This window comes from Gnatocerus cornutus, chromosome 1, assembly GCF_029298725.1.
Source record: "Gnatocerus cornutus isolate USDA-ARS CGAHR chromosome 1, icGnaCorn1.1, whole genome shotgun sequence".
Classification (NCBI taxonomy): Eukaryota; Metazoa; Arthropoda; class Insecta; order Coleoptera; family Tenebrionidae; genus Gnatocerus; species Gnatocerus cornutus.
Window position 1 is genome coordinate 23,416,298 of NC_142233.1, and position 21,873 is coordinate 23,438,170.

At 32.3% G+C, this 21,873-nt stretch overlaps 4 protein-coding genes across 4 annotated transcripts; all 4 read right to left on the reverse strand.

Moving 5' to 3' along the window:
- Nucleotides 1-1,188: 1,188 nt before the first annotated feature.
- Nucleotides 1,189-5,478, reverse strand: LOC148180848 (crustapain-like). The gene is made up of 3 exons (XM_088034988.1): nucleotides 5,389-5,478; nucleotides 2,859-2,942; nucleotides 1,189-1,431 (listed from the first exon to the last, which is right to left on the reverse strand). Exons 2-3 carry the CDS (start codon nucleotides 2,919-2,921, stop codon nucleotides 1,249-1,251), a joined length of 246 nt encoding a protein of 81 aa, XP_087891114.1. The 5' UTR covers nucleotides 2,922-2,942; nucleotides 5,389-5,478; the 3' UTR covers nucleotides 1,189-1,248.
- A 3,278-nt stretch (nucleotides 5,479-8,756) lies between these two features.
- LOC148180849 (digestive cysteine proteinase 1-like) lies at nucleotides 8,757-9,571 on the reverse strand. Its single transcript, XM_088034979.1, has 3 exons — nucleotides 9,464-9,571; nucleotides 9,079-9,174; nucleotides 8,757-9,028 (listed from the first exon to the last, which is right to left on the reverse strand). The coding sequence occupies exons 2-3, from the start codon at nucleotides 9,169-9,171 to the stop codon at nucleotides 8,822-8,824; spliced, it is 300 nt and encodes a 99-aa protein (XP_087891105.1). The 5' UTR covers nucleotides 9,172-9,174; nucleotides 9,464-9,571; the 3' UTR covers nucleotides 8,757-8,821.
- Nucleotides 9,572-18,304: 8,733 nt separating this feature from the next.
- Nucleotides 18,305-19,095, reverse strand: LOC148180850 (uncharacterized). The gene is made up of 3 exons (XM_088043159.1): nucleotides 19,006-19,095; nucleotides 18,659-18,952; nucleotides 18,305-18,610 (listed from the first exon to the last, which is right to left on the reverse strand). Exons 1-3 carry the CDS (start codon nucleotides 19,093-19,095, stop codon nucleotides 18,317-18,319), a joined length of 678 nt encoding a protein of 225 aa, XP_087899285.1. The 3' UTR covers nucleotides 18,305-18,316.
- A 282-nt stretch (nucleotides 19,096-19,377) lies between these two features.
- LOC148180851 (digestive cysteine proteinase 2-like) lies at nucleotides 19,378-20,567 on the reverse strand. Its single transcript, XM_088034945.1, has 3 exons — nucleotides 20,439-20,567; nucleotides 20,028-20,384; nucleotides 19,378-19,969 (listed from the first exon to the last, which is right to left on the reverse strand). Exons 1-3 carry the CDS (start codon nucleotides 20,529-20,531, stop codon nucleotides 19,409-19,411), a joined length of 1,011 nt encoding a protein of 336 aa, XP_087891071.1. The 5' UTR covers nucleotides 20,532-20,567; the 3' UTR covers nucleotides 19,378-19,408.
- Nucleotides 20,568-21,873: the final 1,306 nt, after the last annotated feature.

A 21,873-nucleotide genomic window follows, 5' to 3' on the forward strand; every position in this document is an offset into this window, starting at 1 on the left:
CACTGTATGAACTATAACTGAATTTTGACAAAACGTAACCTAACCTCACAGCCAGTATTCATATCTATTATATTTAGGTACAATTATTGTTGGCCGCAAAGGACAGTTCAATTATATTCATACATTTTTATTCACGCAGCAATTTATTAAACACAAATCGTAAAAACCAAATTGACCAAGAACTTGACAGGAAACAGGTGACAGCCAGACTAATTAGTTCTGCCAATTCCTAAAAATCAAAATTTCCTACTTTCTTTTATAGATACCTATAAACGACTCCAAATTGAGTACTCTAATGGACCTATTAAAGCGGCAAATTCGAAAAAATCGTTTACAATGTAGACATTTTATAACTAACTTCGGAAAGTGTAGACTTTTATCAACAATGAGCGTAGGGAAATGGGCAAATTTATATTTTGTAAGTTTTAAATATCGCCGGGTCAGTGCTAAATGGTGTATCTAAAAATTGATTGAAAATTTCAGGAGAGTTAAAAAACTGTTTATTTTGTTTTAATATGTATTGATTTCTTTAAAATCTTTTGATCATTACGCATAACTAAAGCGCCGATTTTTTTGGAGTTAAACCGTTTTACAGCTCTAGACAAATGAAAATTTTACAGCTGAGTTTTTTAGACGTTGCCAAACCCTTACATTAAGCCACCTTGCATTCTTATTAAAAACTAATTTGGATTTTGGATAAATTTGATAAATTATTTCATTATTTATTCTTTGCTTATTGGGTCGTGCAGGCAGGAAATAATCTGTTTAAATTTTGATAGGCTAAAGAAAGAAGAAAATTATACGTGCTTTTTTTATTCTTGGTAGTTTTAAATACTCTATGGCGCCTTTGGTTGAGTAAATAACTGACGAGACAGAGATTTAACTTGTCTTGTGTGTAAAAATATTAATTCAAAAATGCGGAGAACTGTTTGCGTTTTTTAAGTAGCTCTGTAAATCATCAGCGTTCAAGATCAATCGCACTCACTACATGTTTAAAGTTGATTTATTTAACACCTTCTGGCTATAAATAAATGGCAATAATCTCCTGTAAGTCGTGGTAAACAAATCGTTGGTTAGGTCATAATATATAACCATTGCTACAATTGCTAGTACCTACACAAAAAGTATGTATGGTCAATAAGTAGTAGTGTCTCATAATTTTCGTTATCGAGAATATAATTAATACATAATTATTTAACTACTTTGCAAATTTTATTCTATACTGGTACAATTTTAAACCACGAAGTCTTAACGTCTGGAAGGCATTTCTTCTTTGGTATAGTCCGCGAACTGATTTATTCCCATCTTATAGTTAACCAACCCATTTTCGTATTTCTCATTGTGGTCTTCTATCATTTTCAAACTTGTAACAAAAAGACTCCTTCGAAAACTTTCTTCTTCTTCGTCAGCATAATTTTTTCGAAACTTTTCCTACAAATAAAAGAGTTGTTGTTAAAGATGTGATTTGCTGCTTTGTTTACTATGAATACAATAACTACAGTTGGTTTAGGTTGCAAATGTCCACCCAAGGTCACAAATTTTAAAATTTTCATCGTGTAATTCGTTCCTGTTGCAAATGTTGCAATGGCAGTGTTGTTTTGGGGTACAATAGACGATCGTGTAAGTTCTGTCATTGTAATGCGTCGCAATTAAATTTGTTTGTTATCGTTTTTTAACAGCAATTGCATCTGAGGAAAATTTGACTTCACTTGGAACATGTTTAAGGACTCGCACTAATGAATTACGTAACTTTGATGCACAGCCATTTTTATGTCAAAATTGACAAATGCCACGTTCTGGGGGGACCGTAATGCCAACCACGTCATCTTAAAATTTCGAAAATTAATTCATCAAGATTCCAACCCTAAATAAAAAAATTACTGTCAAAGTAGACACTTGCAACCTAAAGCGATTGTAATTAATCATATCAATGCACACTTTTCATAAATTACAAAGTGTACAATTTAAATACATTTTATTTATCCAATACACGCATATAAACGCGATAAAACTATGATGATTTAAAACAGTAAATTGGCTAATAACTTACTAGTGGATTAGAATGATAATTCGTTAGAAATTTGTAAGTACATAAGCTTACGTCAGAACGGAAAATACATTGTCAAATTTCTTTAAAGATCACTGTTATTAGATGAAGATTGCTGGAATATTAGATAAAGCTTTATATTGTGTTATTAGATATTACCTACTCCATGTATTTAACCTACTCGGCAAGCTTCGTAGGTTAACTATACCTCGCGTAGGTAATACTATCTGAAATAACCATTTTGGTCTATACAGGGTGTCCCAGAGAAAAACGGCTTATGAAGGCAACAATTCTGAACCAAAATTTCGAAACAAAAATTTTCTAGCTCAATAAATAATCGAGTTAAGACAAAAAGCGGTAGCCAATCCCGAAGCAGAACAGTATTTGAAAATCGGTAACAATGGACACATACTACCATTCATTGGTCAGATGAACATTACACTCTCGTTACCTATGATATTTTACTCCATCTCTAGAATAAGCTTCCGGGATTGGTTGTTAATTTTTGATCTTTTCTCGAATACTATTAAAATTAAGCAATGTTTGTTTTAAAATTTACTATCTGTATTGCTGCCGGCACCCTCCCTTACTCTCTGGGTCATGAGTTCTGAGGCAGCCTGTATTTATGGAATTTTGAAAATCGTTAAAATGATCAAATTCGTCTTCAACTCATGACTTATGAGGTTGTGCTAAATTTCAAGGTATGTTGGTCTGTTTGTCTTAAAAATGAATTAACTAAATAAAGAACACACAACCCATTAAAGGGCCCCAAAAAGGGACTACTACTCTGCATATTCTATTAGATACCTACTTTGAATTCCTTCCATCTTTCTTCTATAATTTCTTCTGTAAGGATCGGTTGTTGATCACCCATTTGTACGGCGTTCACTCAAAACTAGAAAATATATCTATCGTAGTTTGAGTTCATACTTCGTGCACAAACAATTAACAATAGCCTTTAATTCGAAGTCATGCATGTATAAATAGACATTTTAAACATTTACGATGTTCACGATTAAAACAGGAAGTGTTGATATTGAGAATTTATTATGCAGTATTGCAGCAGATGTCGATTTTGAATTTATTTTTAACACATGTGACTCATTCTCATGATCATCAATATCATCATATTTCACTATTTTCAATATTATTCCATTTTTCTGCCGAATAGATATAAAACACAAAAATGAAGAATTAATTGTAATTTTGACTATGCAACCAGCAATACTGTCGGTTCAATTTTGGAGTTCTTGAAATTTGGCCAAACATTGGAAATTATCTCAACTAATTTTTTTGTATGTTTACAACTATGTTATTGTCAATGTATACCAGTAGTAAAATACAAAACTTATAATCAACAGTGCTAACAATTTATTTCAAATTAGAAAGTTTGCTTCAACGCGTTGTGGTACAAATATGATTATATCGTGTGATTCATTAAATTTCCATTCTGGGTAGGCCGTGTATTTTGGACGTGCGTTGACTTCTTGTTCGATAACTAGCAAATCTCGCAAATATTAAATCGAAACTACTGTAATGGTGTTAGTTACGACATGAATTTTTTTCTCAAAGCCAACTGCGAAAGGAAATTTAATGAATCACACAATATTTATTACATTTATGCAAAAGTTCTTTTTCTTAGATCTAGTTTAGTACTTCAGTCTATTAGCGATTCACATTCGGTAGAAGTAACTAATAGATACTTTTGTGTCGCTACGTTGAATTTCTGAAATAACTAGGAAATAAACATTGGCATCATTGTCTATCAAATAAATTTGTCATTCAAATTTGACAATACAACGAGATGAACAAAGTCAGATTCAGAAAATGAAATCAATGAACTAGTTGAATCTGATTCGGAGCTCTTCTTTTTCGTTTGGAAAATAAATATTTAAAGTCCGTTTTTTTATTAAAAAACCACCAGCACCGCACTCTCCCACCACTTTACAACCGGCAACGTCGTCGATGGTGACTTTTTGGTGATAAAATCAAATAGGTTAGCTGCCTAATTGACAATTTGATTACACAAAACGGCCTTTCAGGCTATGCCGAGTCTTTTCACTATTAAATCATTTGATTTGCAATCCAGCAGGCTGTAAAAGAAAAGTTTTTAACGGAAACACTGCCTAATCTTCAGAAAAATCAAAAATTTGACAACTTTTTTCTCACGAAAAATCTCCCTAGGCAACGTTGCCGGTTGTAATGCAGGGGAAGATTGCGGTGTTGGTGGTTTTTTTAAAAAAAAAACAGACTTTACCTTTAATGACAAACCAAAAACTGTCATTTGGATGACATCTGTTTTACAAGACATTACACTAGAAAAATTATAACCTTAGTTACACAGCTCAAAAATTAAAGTTACTAAATTTAGTTACTTCTACCGAACGTGAATCTTTAATATTATCATATCGTGTGATCAATATTGTTTGTAATCGAGTCAGCCTTGCAAATTAATTTGTCGATATGTCTTTGATAGATTTGTACTGACAGCTGTCAAATGGTTGTCAACTGCAATGCCATAAGTGGGCAAATAGCGAACCAACGTTGAAGTTGTTCTTCCATTCTGTTCTAACAACTTCCAGAATTTCTTTTAATCCTCTTTTGCCGCCAGATTTACCTATTTTCACAGTTTCGGTTGCCAAAGTTCAATGTCAGATCGCTGCTATGAATTGCCGATAGACATACGAATTAATTTTCATGGATGACTTGATTACAAACAATAATTATCACACGATAGTCATTAAATCTAAATGGACAGTTAACGTTTTGAATAAAAAATAAAAGTTTCAAACTTGACTGGAATTTGAGAAATCAGAAAAGGAAGTTGATAATTTCTGCATTGTACAACAAGCTTCAAAATACAGTCTCATTGAGAATTTGATTTATGCAAATTCTGATTTACAAAAATTCTAAGATAACTTGTTTTGTATGTTTCGTTTTTTATATTAAAATAATAAAGCTTTTGATTTTCTCTAAATAAATTTCAAAAAGACCTAAAAATTCATCAGTAAACAATGGAAGTTTCTTCGGAAAAATAATTAGATAAAAATAACATTCATGGGGGTGGTACCATATCCGTTTCGTAGGTGTATCATGGTTATTGTCAGTGATGAAAAGAAATTTTTAATTAGACCAAGGTATAATTAGAAAATCTTAAAAGTATTGAATATGAAAAAAGTCTTTTTAGAATCGTCTCCTCCAAGAAATAACAATAATAATTTTCTTTGATTTTAATTAAAAAAATGATTTTGCATTTCACTCTAATATTGAAAAAAACATAATGAGGAAACCATTGATTACAGCTCATCAAATTAAAACAACTGCCTTTAAAAAATAATTACCTTTAGTTCACCTTAAAACCGTATTTTTAGATATTTATTTTCTTACACCACTATTCAACTACATTTACTTGACTGATTACTGCGAGTTAGTCTAAGTTTTCAGTTTGATGTGTCGCCCCACTTCTTTTGAAAACTCCCACGAATGCGCCGCTAATTTTACTCTTAAAAATGTGTGACCTTCTGGTATATAAACAAACTCCATTTTTTTAACATTTTATAGTTTATTTATGACAACACGAAAATTATAGTGTGGAAATCTGTCAGATCATGATAATTTAAACAAAATAATCTAAATTCGAATTGGTTCGTTGGTGATCTAATCGTGCTAAAATTATAAAAATTCAAAATTGCTATCTTTATCTAATAAAATACGAGCATGTTTTCTGTCATCTTTCTTATTAATGGACGGAAGCTTTAATGTGAATTTGCCAGGTAAATTGGTTTTGGCTCGCATCTGATATTTTCGAAAAAATGGGTGAATTATTAAATTTGTTATTTAAAGCGGTTTATACTAATAAGTGTCAGAATGAAATGGTTTAAACTTCTTGAAGACGTCACAAAAAGAAGCGGTTTTTACATTTTAGGTTCTATTTAGATTTGTGGGCTTAATAATATAAAGTTAATAGATCAGTAAACTTTGAAATAAAATATAAAAATATAAAATTTTCAGATTCGACGATAAACTATATGCATGTATTCACTAACAAAGTTGGCGTAAAAAACTGTACATGTGAATTCTTCTGAATTATTGAATCAAAAGTGAAATATTCCTTTGAAGTTTAAAAATATAACAAATATATTTTTGTTAGTTTAGCGGAACAAGTAGTGATATCACAGGGGACAAATTGAATATTATTACTACGACCAACTTTTTTAAAAGCTTTTAGAACAACATTAAGGAACGTCCATATTAAAACAACATCGATCAAATTTTGCGTTTCTGTTACTTGAAATTTCCTGAGTTCAAGTGAGCTGCAACTTGTTCTTAAAATTTTGTGTTGTTTTTTGAGTTTTTACAACAAACTGAATAAAAAACTGCAAACATTGGTTCTTTCGAAAGCTGAATGTGTGGTTTGTGTTTTATTACAGAGTGCGTCGAAATGGTGGATGCGCCGGGCAAAACTTGTTGCCCTCTATTACAAAAGTTTGCTTTGACACAGAAACAGTACCTGCCAGCAATTTATTTTGTAAATGCAAATGTTGAAAAAAATATCCCCAAATCTTTAGTTTATTGTTACCGAATAATGGAATTAGCTATTTGTCTATTTAGAGCGTAAAGATTCACATTGTCGATTGAGAGAGACAGTTGCCACGCGACTTTAGGAGCGCGACAATTTCTCGAAATCGGCAATGTGAATTTGCGCTCGAAATAGACACATTATTTTTTCAAATATAATTTATTTTTGCATTGACGCGATTAAAAACAACTTCTAGTTCCAATTTTTAGGTTAGCAAGACCTAACTTCACTCCACCTTCAATCAAATCGTCTGAGTTGATATCGAGTCCTATATCAATTGTAGAAAAATTGCTATTTAAACATAAACCGAACGGCTTCATAAAAACCAACCGCTTGCAAATATGTACAATTGCGTCCAAAAATAATGCACCATCCCATTGCTTATTTCTAAACAGCGTCGGAAAACATTTCGGTAGTCATAAAATGGTAATTCTTCAATGTTTGCAAAAACCCTGTTCTAAAATTATTTAGATCTTATTTTGCTGTGCTGTGATGGTAAAAGAAACGTATAAATACTGTGGTGCGTTTATGGCTGTAACTTTTTAAACAGTTTCCACCAAACTGACCGCAAGATCCTATAAACATAATCACCAAGTGGTGGTCTTGTCTGATGACCAGAATTGATCCCCAATAAATTACAGCATTTTACTGGAATTAGGGAAAAAATATTTGGAAATAAAGTTTCAGATCATACAGACAAATATAGTAGATTACTCAACGTGTGAAGTTGAGTTTTGTTTTAATCTAATGTAATAATAGAGTTGATGAATGATTAAAATTTAGATTATCTTAAAAGCGCAGTATAAAGTTTTTCAAATTTTGTTTAAATTAAATAAAAATATAATTGTCAATTTTGACATGTCAAATCACTTGCTCTCATTGTTTTGTAACTTTTTCATTTACTAGATAGTAGAAAACATAAGTTAATTACTAATAAGAAAAATAAAAAAAAATGAGTTTCTTAGGTCTCAAACAATGACAAATAATTAAAAAAAATTATAAACCCGGTTTACAGAAACAAAATTAAATCTTTGATTTTGATCAAAGATTTTTACAAAACCATATAACGTTATTGGGGTTTTAACATTTGAAAAACTATGTTTGAAAAACTAAAACTCGAGAAAATGTATAAATTAATGCTTTAAAAATTATGAATGCTAGTTGGCCATAACTAGTATCCAAGATGTAAACAGGTGGGCAAAATCAAGAAATTGCGAAAAATCGCATTTACCAACACTAATATTGTTGCCAAATTTTTAACAGCACTAGAATTGTTAAATGTGCCTTTATTTACAATCTACTGTTAAATCTACTGCTAAAGTGATACTGTTACTCTTTACAATTTAGAATAAAATGAAATATTTAACATTATTTTAAAGTGACATAAGTAAATTGCAAGTATAATTAATGTCAATTAAATTATTGCGTTAAACCGGCCTATACTTAGTTACTTACACTTACTATTAATCAGAATTAAAAATCGATTGTTCTAAAATTTACTTTTTTAGCAATGAAAGTGAATTGTATAAATAAAAATGAACGTTAGAATAATCAATAATTTTAAGAAATAAATTAAAATCAAAAATTACATCTTTAATTAAAATTAATATTTAATTCCATCAAATGTCAGCAACCAAACTTAAATGCGAGATTAAATTAATTGCAATCAACTCATAGTAGGAACGGGGTCATTGATTAAGAATACAAACATTGATTCTAAATTTCTTTCAATATTCCTCAAACCAAGTCGTTGTGTCGACTCAATCTGCATGAGTTGTCGAGTGAGTTGTAAATAAAATTTGGTTGTCTGATGCACCCCTGAACGAAAACTGACCGCTCAGATCTCAAGGAGACCAACCCAAAAGTTCTAGGGGTAAAATGTATTGTTGGGTGCATATTCTGTTCATACCATGGTGCATGGTGCATTATTTTTGGACGCATTGTACAAATGTCAAGAATTTATAATAATATTAGTGATATCTGCAAATTTAACAAGCTATCGGTATGACTGGTTGCATGGCTTCTGCTTTCCCTACAACGCCATACAAAAGTAAACAGAATAGGTTTCCATTCCTGTCCGTTCAAGCAATATTTTATCTTATCACTATGCATGTAAAAATGAATCACAGCTTGTATTACTCATCTTCCATTTTACTTTAATATCGAGTAAGTATTACATTAAGATAAATTTGAAATTAATTTTTAGGGCGGATAACTCCATGGCTGAAGACTTTCTTTTCCTCGTCAGTGCGGTCCGCAAACTGATTAATGCCCATAGTGTACGTCACTTCACCTTTTTCATATTTCTTGTTATGTTCTTCAATCCTTTTCAAAGTATCAACGAAAAGACCTCTTCTCGTTTCCTCCTCTTTGTCGTCGTCATACTTTCTCCCAAACTGGGTCTTAAATCAAAATTTAGAAGTAACTGTTTATAAATAGCTGTACTACATACCTTGAAGTTTTCCCATTTTTCACTGATTTCGGTTTCAGTTAAAGCTGCGGCTGCACTGCACATGGCGATGACGAACAGAATGAACAGTTTCATGACCTATAAATAGAAAAAGTGGGACTTCAAACAACAAATCTGCTGCGACAAAAAGCTGATAACGAAGTTATCGACAAATAGCTAAACAGTGAGGAAATAAATAACAAACATTATATTTAACAAGAAATTCAGGAAGTGACACGTTGTTTATGCAAATTATGTGTTAACAAGTTAACAAAAACAAGGAAATTGGCGGCGAAGATAAAAGTTCCCAATCGTGTTGATTTTGCCGTGAATTTACTGTGTTATTTTATCACTAGGTCACCTTTATAGAAAATATTGTAGTACTCACTGGTGTTACTGAAGAACAGTCAACATCAACTGAACCGTTGTTTGTTTATCCCCGTTAATAAAGAATCCACTCAAGGTCGGCATTATTATTTCTATTCTTTTACAGTGATTTTAGAAGGAAAAATTACTCAAATGCTAAGTAGTGTTGACTTTGTAATAAAGAGTTTTACTCTGAAATGGATGTGCGACACAAGTTGAAAATATTTGTATGAATCGGGACGTAATGGAATAACGAGCGCTAATAACACCTAATTATATCTTAGAGCTAATTTTTGGGATAATAAACATTTATGATTATGTTTGATTAATCAAAAAATTCACTTAAATTAACTACTTACCTTTATTGTTGTTTTTTTAATAAAATGTGTTTGCATTTTTAGGTGTATATGCAAGTTTACCGCACCTTAAAAAAATTACCAGAAGGCTATTTTCTTGAAAACTAAACTCTCACCCATTAAGTATTTGTCTAGAACTTATAAGGTATTACTATTTTTCTACTTGTTTTTACATACTTATTTTTGTTTGGTAATGAGTCTTGTGATGTTTATAAAAGTTTTATTTTTTTACTCTTTTATGCCTCGATAAAGTGGAGAAAACAACAAACAAGATTTACCAAAGTTCATAGTCTAAACCAGGTAGCATTCGAAATGTATGTTTTTTGAAATTTGTTAATGCATACTTAGATACTTATTTAACTGACATTATACCACATCTACATACTTCCTATTTTATGCTATTTTTTTCTACACCTAAACCAGCTTTAACATTCTTTACAAGTAACGATTCACGACCATAGCCAAAGAGATAATAATAATAATAATAATAATAATAAGAATTATTCCTACAGGTCAAAAACCCATCAAACACAGGAATAAGTATAGAGAAAATGAAAAAGAAATAAAAATAAAAAAAACTAGAAAAGACAGAACAAATTAGTGATTTACTTCAATGTCTAAACTTTCGAGACTATTAATGCAGTTGCAGTGTGTGCTGAAGTGTCAAAGTTGTGTCAATAAGCAGCGATCATATTAAATCAGCTGAACATTAGAGTTACAGGTGAGCGCAGGGAGATGATAGTTCTGCAGGTATTAACATCAAAAAGACACTAGGGGCGCGCGTTGAGTCGAGGAACGAAGATTTAAAACAGCTAAGTAGATCCATAATGAAGACAACCGTGAAAAGAATTATTAGATATTATCAAAACTTTTTTGGATTGTCTTAACCCGTTTAAGAGCGTAATTGGGCATTATTTGTAATTAGACAACGATTTACAATGGAGTTTGAATGAAAGTCTTCATTTTTGATTAAAAAGTTGAAAAACAGTTTAAGATGATTTCGTAACACCCGGGATCTACCCGAATGTTTGATGTTTTAGCTTTTAGATTAAAGTAATAGTTATTTGTTTCACTAGGCTAGAAAATGGTCTTTTGGAAAAATCCAAAAAGCCAAATCGGCACACAAATTGACACAATTGACATTTATGCAGCGATGCCAACTTGCAAAATAAAACCAACTATTCGAAATGTCACGTTTGACTGCCTAGACATTCAAAAGGTGATTTTCTTGCCGCAAATGAGTATCACAAATGCCATGAAAAATGACGGAGGCGCACAAAGTTTATTTTTAGTACATATGTGTAATATATATTTTTTTTGGCTATAAATCCTTTAAATACAGGCTGTCCCTGAACTCATGACCCAGAGAGCAAGGGAAGGTGGCGACATTAATACAGACGGGGAATAAAGAACCAATATTGCCTAAGTCTAATAGTATTCAAACTAGAAGGAAAAACTAAAAGGCAATCCCGAAAACTTTTGCATGAATGGCGGTGAAAAAAAGGCCATTTCAATTTCCTAGACAACAGGACCGAAAGGTCTCCCTGACAAATGGACAAGAGTATTCTTTATTTTGCGTTTTCTAACAATTATAAGAAACCTCTCGCTATACCTCTGGCCATTGTTGGTTAAGCGATCGTGGTTGGCTACATTTTTGGTTTTCAAATTTTGGTTTCGTATAGCTGTCTACATACATGTGTCTGTTTTCTCTGGGTTACGAGTTCTGGACACCTGTACAACTAAAGCTCATTGCCATCAATCCACTCTTCTGTGTAAATTTTCGAAAATTCTTAGATTTAACTCTGGTTTTCAATTCTTTAAGTAGATACAGATCACATTAATAAACAATAAATTAAAGATTTGTCCCAAAAAGGAGATTTAAATTAGGTTTTAACAAGTTTTGATAAACTTGCGCAGGACGATCAGCTTTTACGCATCTCATACGATTCATGCCAACTGTTATCAATAAATATTGCTAAAGACTGCTGCCAACTTTACTTTATAATGAGTGGACCGATAGTAATGAGTTCTAGTTTATTCTAATATAATAAAGAAATGAAACTTTATTTCCACAATGGATGCTAGAACGATAGTAGAACAGTAGATAGAAAATTGTTAATTACAATCCATATTCATAAGAATATATGAATCAGTTAGTCCTGTTGTTCATCCTCCTGTTCGTTGACTGCTTTGGATGCTAAAAATTATAAAATCGATTAAAACTAAATACAGTTGGTTAAGGTTCTAAATGTGCACTCAGTCACAAATTTTAACAATTCCTGTTACAAAGGTTGCAATAGCGGTGTTATGTAAATTGAGTTTTGGCCGTTTTTAAACAGCAGTCGCGTTTGAAGGAAATTTTACTTTACTTGGAACATCTTTAAGGTCTGGCAATAATTAATTATTGACTAATGTCTGATTCTGGGGGAACAATAATGCCAACCTTGTCATCTTAAAACGTTTAAAGTTAATTCCATCTTATACAAAGAAATAATTGTCAAAGTGAACATTACCAAGTTAATTAAAAACTAGATGCTTTAATGGTTATTTAAGGTACAAGATTAAAATGTCATTCTTTATTGCACCAGTGCTGTCAAAGCCACGAATTGCATGAAAAGACGTTTTAAACGTGTATTTTACACTGTTTTATCTACGATTGTTCTTGTTTCTAATTGAAAAGTATAACTTTTAAAAGAGCTAATTGTAAGTGACAAACTTAACAAAAAAAATGGTACTAAACAACTGAAATTGCATATTTATTATATGAATACAGTAAACATTTAGCTATGGATATGGCAAAAACATTCTTCATATACTTTACAAAAAATATATTTTATCTACGATCGTGTAAAAAGTTGTCGTTTTTTACATTATTAATCGTTGTGAAAGTTGCCGTTTAGTGCACTAGTGGAATAAAAGTTTATATTGCACGCTTTTAAAATGAAGCAAACGATCTGCGGAAGCAACACTTTACTGCCTTTTCTCAGGTACATGTGGAGGAGTGCTCCGCAGATTATTTGCTTCATTACGACCACTATATTCACCCATTTTACCTTATTTTTTAGAAACGGTAATGGCCACTAAAAATTGTAAAAAACTGTTGACGAATAGGTTGCTAAACAACGTGGGGTGCTCAAACGACTCTGATTATTGTTGTCTAGGAAATATGTGCAAATTTGTGTTAAATCAATGATGATTCACGATCGTAGATAAAACGTAGTAAGACACACTTGTAAAAAGTTTTTGTTGCACTCACGGGCTTTTGATCAGCCTTTTGATCAGAATTTTTATACTTATATCTTAAATATCTATAAAATTCTGTAATCAACAAAAATAATTCGCGACGTGAGAATTATAAGGTTCTAAGTGATTTTTTGTGAAAATTTAAATTGTCTGTTTTGGGAAAAAAGAAGTGAGTTAATATTTTAACAAACCAAAATGATTTTAATAGATCCTGTCATTTTTTTAAATAAATGCTTAATAAATTAAAGAGATATCACTGATAACGTGAACACTGGATCAATTTAATGCAAATGTTAGTTAGAACCTTATAGTTCTCAGGTCGCGAATTTATAGCACTTAGACACTTTAGAAGTTATACTCTTCAATTTTTAAACAAAGTTATTAAAAAGTTATCTGCCATCAAATGTAATCGCACGATCGTAGATAAAGTGACACTAAATCACAACTAGTAGAAAAATTAATCATTACCAACATCACCTTCATCATTATCATTTATCAATCCTTTTTTTGCAGGGATTTGGTCAGCAAACTCGTAAATGTACATCGGGTACGACTCCAAACCTTTGACGTATTTTTTGTTATGAGCAATAGTTTTCTTCAAGGTATGAGCAAAAATACCTTTTCTAAATTTTTCTTCTGCTACAGACTTGAATTCTTTTCCAAAATTGGTCTATACATCAAATTTATAAAATAGTAAAAACGACAATTTTTTATACTATTGTGCTTACTTTGAATAGTTGCCATTGGTTATCAATTTGAGCCTTGGTTAAAGCTTCGGTCACGCACACCCACGTTGCTAAGGCAAAAAGAATGACGACTTTCATGATCTAGAAAAAGACATTAACTAGGGTAAATCAGGGCTAGTTGACGCAGCGATTGAGATGGCGTAGTGTTATAATTTTGGTCCGGCAATGAGCAACAGCGAGCCAAATGAGAAAGTGTGAGCAAGAATTCTGTATAAAATCCATTATTTTGTAAAATATATGGTTAGTTGAAAAGCGGCCCTCCAAAATTCTATTACTCTTGACGTTTAATGTCTATAACTTTGTGTAAAACGCATATATTTTAAATTATATTTGGTTTTTCGTTAATGTAAATGTAAGACGTTTGTTCTATCCTAAAATTTGTGTTCAACGTGGACTCCTAAATTTGAGATATGATGCGCCATCTCCTCTATCATGTTTGGGTGAGATGGCGCAATCAATTTGGGGGTCCATAGTTTAAATAGTTTAAATTAATTCCATTAAAATGCCTCCAAATACAAAAGGCGTAGCAATTCTTTTCGAGAAAAGTGATCTTCCGACCAGTTATCGAACGCAATCGGCGTAATGAGTCGGGAGACCATGGGCAAGGAACTTCAACTCTGGTTTCATAAAACTTGTTCTGAATATACGGAATATTCATATTCTCAATAAGAAAAAAGATTAATTTGTTCAAAAACTCCTGCGCCATGTCACCCTCTGCAAGTGCGCTAACTGACCCATAGCACCCGAAAGAGATGGTTTTTTGCAAAATCTCATATCCTTGATTAAAAATATGCTTAAATCTTTAAACACTTTGATTTTGCGTCTTTTTAAAGTTTAACTATAACAAAATTTTATTCAAGTTTGTATTATTTTTGAAAACGATTTTTTTACGATTTTTTGAAAAAACCTGAGCCATCTATCCCCGATTTACCCTACTTTAATTATTAAACTTTAAACAGCAAAACAAACGTTGAAGTGTGAGACTATGTTGTTTAGCGGACTAACGAATGTAAAAAGGTACGGAACACTTAACTTTCACACATTTTAAGAAGAGAATCAAAGTTATTTATGAATTAAATTGCTAAAACCTTTCTTAAACGCTAATTTTTACAATTACTTTAGGAAATCGTATTCAAATTACTATCTTAATAAATGAGGAAAGTTACTAATTTATTATATACTTAAACATCTACTTACTTACCTTATTGGATTACTTCAAGTGGCAACTAGTAAATAATAATAAATGCTTTAATACCCTAATAATATGTTTATTTAAAGCTGTTATCAGTAAATGAAGAATGATTTTTTTACTTTAAATGTAGGCGGTATATATTTTATAAATGCCCACATTTGTTTGTTGTTCTTAAATGACTATGACTGTTTGCCAACTACGTAAATACTAAATTAATTATGAATTTTATAGCCATCCATAGTGTTTTTGTGATATGTTTTACGGCATAAGTTTTTTAGATCATTTAACTACTAGTAAGGCCCCCTCAGAACACAACACATTTTTAATGCTTTTAGCCTGATTTTCAAGGTAACTTTTGAAAAGTTAAATTTTCTAAAGAATTTGCTCGGTTTTTCGAAATCACCCTTTTTTAAAAAAGTCAAAATTTTAAGAAATATATCCTATTTTATCAAACGTGAATATGGTTTCAGCCAAGAAAAGTTATCATTTAAAAACACTTAAAATTCGTCTTTTAACCCTGTTTTTTTGTTGGGCCATTTCAGCACAAAAATGAATACAATTTCATCCAAACAAATTCGCACAAGCCCCCATGAGCAAACCGAATTCTCTTCGGTCACCATTAAAAAAGTCAATATTTCGAGGATTTAAAAAAAGTAAATGTTTTTGAATATTTTTTGTCATTGTTGGATTCTCTTATAAATGCCATTATTATTATTATTATTAAAATTAGTTAAAATAAAAACCAAGGGAGATGTTATGCGGCAGCATTGAATTTTAATAGTGATCATACTTTTGTATATAAATTTTTAAAAAACAATGCGGGATTTGATACTCCGGGAATATACGTTAATAAATTTCGGGAACATAAATTAAAACAAAAGAAGAAAAAGCATGGTAGAAAAATTAATGTTAGATTACAAAGTGCAGATTCGGATTATGGTGCGTGTAACAAAAACTCAGAATCCAACGAAGTAGTTCCGGACATATTATTGGAGGAGTACGAAACAAGAAAAAATATATTTTTAAATGAGCTGTCATTGGCCAATGGTTTAGATATTGAAAGAAAAACAGTTCAGCAGCGGCATAGCGATGAATGGAACAAAGAACGGCAAATTAGATTGACAGCGAGTAATTTCGGAAAAATTTGTAAAATGAGAGACGGAACAGACACGTCAAACACGGTAAAGTCATTGTTATATGGTTCTGGTTTGAGGTCAAAAAAGCTACCGAATGCATTACAATACGGAGTTGATAATGAAGAAAAAGCCACAAATAAATTTATGGAAATCACGAAATAACGAAGGTACAATAGAATTAAAACGGTCCCATAATTATATGTATCAAATTCAAGGTCAGCTGCATATTACTAAACGGGATAGATGTTTTTTTGTAGTTTATACAAAACTAGATTTGAAATATACAATTGTAGAGAGAGACAATGATTTTTGGAATACATTTATGGTTTCCCATTTGGAAAAATTTTATATGAATGCCTTACTTCCTGAAATAATAGATTCTAGAGTTAGCCGAGAGCAAACGATTAGAAGAATTTTAAAGAAAGACTTATAAATTATGTTCGTTCAAATGTCCGGATTGTCATTTCTAAAATAAAGTAGTTTTATAGTTAGAGTCAAAAGAGTGCAGTAGGCCAGTAGGGGAGAGCACTTAAAAAAAAACGCGCCGTCTCTCTGTACCCCAAGGGTGGTGTGGAAAACAGTGAATTATAGTACCTTCGATGTTTGTTGCCGAGAGCGACCAGTTGGGTCTCTACCTACTTTTACCCGACAGCAGTTTATTACAATTGGCCGGAACGTCAGTGACCCCCTAGTGAGCGGTCGTAAATCATGAGATTTGCATAAGATGATTTGCGTTAGTTGTACTGTTGGTTGCCTATTTTTGATTTGTTTTTTTATTAATAACTTCAAAATTATAGCATAATGACAAAAACAAAAATGTCACCTCCATAGAGGTTTTAATTCTCCACATGTTGGTATTTTTTTAACTTCGTAGGTTGCTTCATATTCCTTAAAAACGAAAAATGGGAATTTCAGTTTTTAATTAATTAAAGTCAAATTTTTCACTTTTTCAAAATTCGAAGATGTCACCTCCATAGCTCTACCTGAGACGCATACATACAGAGGTCGAGCGATTTTTCAAAGTCCAAAATGCGCTTCAAAAACGAAAAATTGTAAGCCATATACCGGGTATATGCGTAGCGTAGACCCTTAAAAGTGTATAGACAATTTTATTTGCTATTATTACAAATAGGTCAATTGAAGAAATATTCAAAATTGTAGGTAACTAACTCCTAAAAACAAGTAAAATATTGAATACGATTTTGTCCAAACAAATTCGGACAAAGTCCTTATGAGCGAAGCAAATTTCCCTTTCAAAAACACTCAAAATTAGAAATTTTGCCCTGTGTTAAAGACTTTTTTACTAGTAAACCCCTTCAGAACACATCGTACCTTTGTTAAAAGTAAAAATTCGCATTTTTACCGTTTTTTGTTAGGCCACTTCAGCACACATATGAATATGATTTTGGCCAAACAAATTCGGACAAAGTCCTCATGAGCGAAGCGAATTCACTTTTTTAAAAAAACACTTGGATTTTAAAGATTTTGTCTTATTGTTAGGGGTGGGCCACTTCAGTACAAAAATGAATACAGTTGAGCAATGCAATTTATTAATTATTAAATTTATAATTTAACTTATTACTCAATTATGAAATTGGTAGGGGCGTTCCAGGGTCTGGCGTTGAACGATTGCTAGCTACAAACATAACAATAAGGATAAAATAGCTGTGTTTTCTTACCTCAATCTTAAAAAAAATTTTAGGGCCGCCGTAAATTCTTGTTTTCGGGTGGCAGTATGAAATGTTAATTTGAAGTCGTCTTCCTCCCCTTGGAATATCAGCGATAATAGGGAGAATACACATTTTTGAATTTTGACGAAAATCGATAGTTTTCATGTTATAATATGATGTCGCTAGTGAAAAAATTGCAAAAAAATTGTTTATAATTTTTTAAGCGTCTTTAAAAGTCCGATTCGAGCGAGATTGGAAAACATCCCCGTACCGAGTATAGTTAGGATGCATTCTCCGCCTTTGTTAAATATTTTTACTGCTAACCAATTTTGGGTGGAATTTCATGGGTTTCAGCTCTTTAATCGCTAGGCTTATCGTCTGAAAAATATTTATGACTCGCGAATGCTTGTGTGAAAAACATTGACTTAATCATTAATTGAAACCAAAATAGAGTTTAAGCAATTTTAATTATTATTAAATACTTCTATTTATGTTATTAATAAATTGAGCTTTGGCGGTGTTTTTTTTCAACTTAAACGTTTTTTTTTGTTTCTTCTTTTTGCTCAAAAAACCATGGCTTTTTTAAAGTTTTTCTTTTAAGTTTTTCTAGATATTCTTGTTTTGAAGTTTGTCCTTCGTCGATATCGTAGTTTCTAGTTACGCTATCACACAAGTCACAATATCTGTCTATGTCTTTTGTATCAAAGTCCAATCCCTTTTTTTTTAATTCATTTCTCAGTTTGTTAACTCGAGCCAGTCGGGTTAGATATAACACTTTTGCAGTTTCTTCTTCTTCTTCCGTTTTGAAAACCTTCTTCATCTTCGTCTTAAAAAATCAATTGATATTCACGCGAAGAGAAAGTAATTAGCTTACTTTGAAGGCGAGCCACGCCTTTTTATAATACTCTTCGGAAATAATGTAATCTGAAAATGAACATTGATGAATATACTTAAATGCTGAAATGTTTTCACCTAAATATTGTGTTTTATTATATTCTCGTATCTCTTCTTCCGTTCGATCACTAAGAGGTGTGATTACGATTTTAAAGTGATCTACTGCTTTTTTATATTTTCTGTTATGATCTTGCATTAAGGAATAACGCCTAAAAAATATATGCTTTCGTTCTGTTTCTTCGTCTACATTCAAATACGTTTTCATATATTTCTTCTACATTGGTTTAGAGTTAATAAACAAGATGATTATTAGGGATGAACACAAACCTTATATTCGGTCCATTTTTGTGGGAAAAGCAATAAATCAGTGATCGACAATCCTCCAGAAAAATTGTTTTGATTTGTCGGTTTTTGCATATCTAATCCATTGTAAACACAAGAATTTTAATTGTCAAAACTCAACGTGGACACTTTTATTGTCATGATTTCAATGTCACTTTTGACCAGTGGCGTAACGGCCCTAACGTGACGACTTTTTGATGCGAACAATTAAAGCCAAGTGTTTTCTTTAATTTTGAGCTCCTTAATTCAGAATTTTGAGAATTTGATTCCTGTAAAGCTACGTATTTTTCAATTCAAAAGACCACGAGTTTCTGACAAAACACTGGTGTCAAGAAGAAACAAGAAGAAACAACCTGCTTCTAAGTTTCTATGCTTTTATTACCACAAATTACAAGACTGGATAACTCGCCTTACTGGCAATTCCACAGTTGTTATCACGGTTACGGGCGATCTTGAAGTAGCCATTTAGACCCCATCCTTCTCCCCATGAGTTTTTCACCAACCAGTAATCTTGTCCATTTTCATTCCCATACCCAACAATGAGTACTGCATGCGTGAATTTGTTTGGATCGCATGTTGGATTGTAATAAACTCCACCGTTGTAACCACCAAAATCACCACTAGCATCAAAAGCAACAGACACCGGTCCTTTGTTGGCCACCATATCAGCCAACATATTTTCATCGGGTCCGCTTAGATAAGCATAACCTGAAATTCTAGCTGCAACTTGATCTGATCTGTAACGGCAAGTTGTGTTGTCTGCTTCATAAGGGTAAGCATTTTCAGAGTCGATACCACCATTTTGGGCAACATAGGTGAAGGCGTCATTCATCCAACCACCTCTGCAACCGAGTGCATTTGGTGTGCAGTCAACCAGTTGTTGTTCACTGACGGAGATGTCGAAGTTGGCACCATAGGCAATCCTTTCTTGGGCTTCAATTGCGCCAGTCTAAAGAAAACATGAATGTATTGGTTGTACAAGTTAATAAAAGTAGTTGTTAACTTACGGCAGAGAAAGCCCAGCAAGAACCACAGCCGCCTTGATTTTTCACTGGAGTGACAATTCCACTATCTCTCCAGTCGAAACTAGCTGGAATTTGGACGTTCTCAGAAATTCCTAGATCTTTTCTGGACTTAATTTCTAGAATTGGCTTGGGTTCTTCTTTAGGTTGGATAAGACCATGAGTATAAGGAAGAATTTCATCAGGGGTCATATCAGTAAACTGGTTGACACCCAAAGTGTACGTTTTTAGACCTTGTTCATAGAGCTTGTTATGGGCTTCGAAGCGTTCGATGTTCTTTTGAAAGATTTGTTTACGGAAAGTTTCTTCCCTTGCATTGACATAGTTCTTGTTGAATTGAACCTGGAACACAAAAATTACGTTAAAGAGAATTTAAACTGATTTTAAGCATCTTACTTTGAAATCTGTCCACTGCGTAGCAACTAATTCGCTCGACAGAGCAGCTGAGGCGCCATAAATGGCAACTGCCAGAAGAAGGAAAGTTTTCATTTTTGCGATTTACACTGAGATAAATGTAACATTTAGTTCCAGAAACATCATTTTATAGAAAAAAAGTTTACGTAGAGGGGGCGATGTCTTTGTCATCTATTTATTAAGTAGGCATTAGAAAACAAAACAATTATTATTTTTTTAATTGAAGTGATACTTCAAAGATAAGGATCGCCAATTTTAGATTTACCACTGATGCTGTCAGTCAAACTAGTAGACTTTGAACTATGTATGCCTATAGAAACCATTTTTTTTTTAAAAACATCAAAGAAATAATTATTATAGTTTATCTAGATAATACACATATAATAACAAAAATAGAAAGCAACACAATGATTTCAAAATAAACGCAAGAGTAAATAGGACAAATTCAGTAATAAAAATTTGGCTGAATAATTTAATATAATCTAAAACAAGAATATAAGGACTGTCGGGAAAAGTCAATTAACTCTTTTTTTTGACAGTCCAAATACTTTCAAAACGGCTAGATCAAGATGACACAAAGTTAATTTTCTATCTAGAATGTGTGGAAAATTAGATTCATCAAGGGACATTTGAAAATGAACTTGTTGTTCCCCAAAATCTAGTGAAAGCACAAATCCAAATTGTTGATTTGGCCAGTTCTGACAACAGGACAATGTGTTGAAACCAAACTTTCGGTGTCGGATAGGACCAATTTGTCTGCAACAGTTTACACGCGGCAATTGGTTCCCTGCAATTCGTCCTCGACCAATTTGTTTCCCGGTCAATTCGTCCTCAGCGCCATTGCAGGTCAATTCGTCCCGGAATTATTTTATTATTTTTGATTATGATTGTTAATTGTTATGATATAATTTTAAATGAAAATAAATACATATCTGCAACGCAGAATACATTAATATACATAGTTTATTTTATTTGAATTTGTGTCCGGTCGATATTAATATAGGTATGTACAGTTGCGGCGGATGAAAAGTAAGACATTGACTTTTCACCCTGTATTTGAAAATTTCAAAAATTATGAGGTGTAAGTTAGGTTTTAATCAAGGATCACAATGTCACTGTCAACAGAAAATAAACCAGAGTCGTCCCAAACATCTTTAAATTGCCCCAACTCACAGAATTGCAAAAAGCTCTGATTCTAGCTCGTTTGATAGATGGGCTCGCCATAAAAACTATTGCAAATATAGTTGGTGTCAATAAGAATACGATTTTACGTGCAAAAAGTTAGTTTCGAGAGACGGGAACCATCCGAAGAAGCAAGGAACTGGTTGAAGAAAAATATCAACCCCGGACGAAGACGTGGTATTAAGAAATTTTCTTCGCAAAAACCCCTTTTAACTGCAGTCCGAGCCCTGTCAGC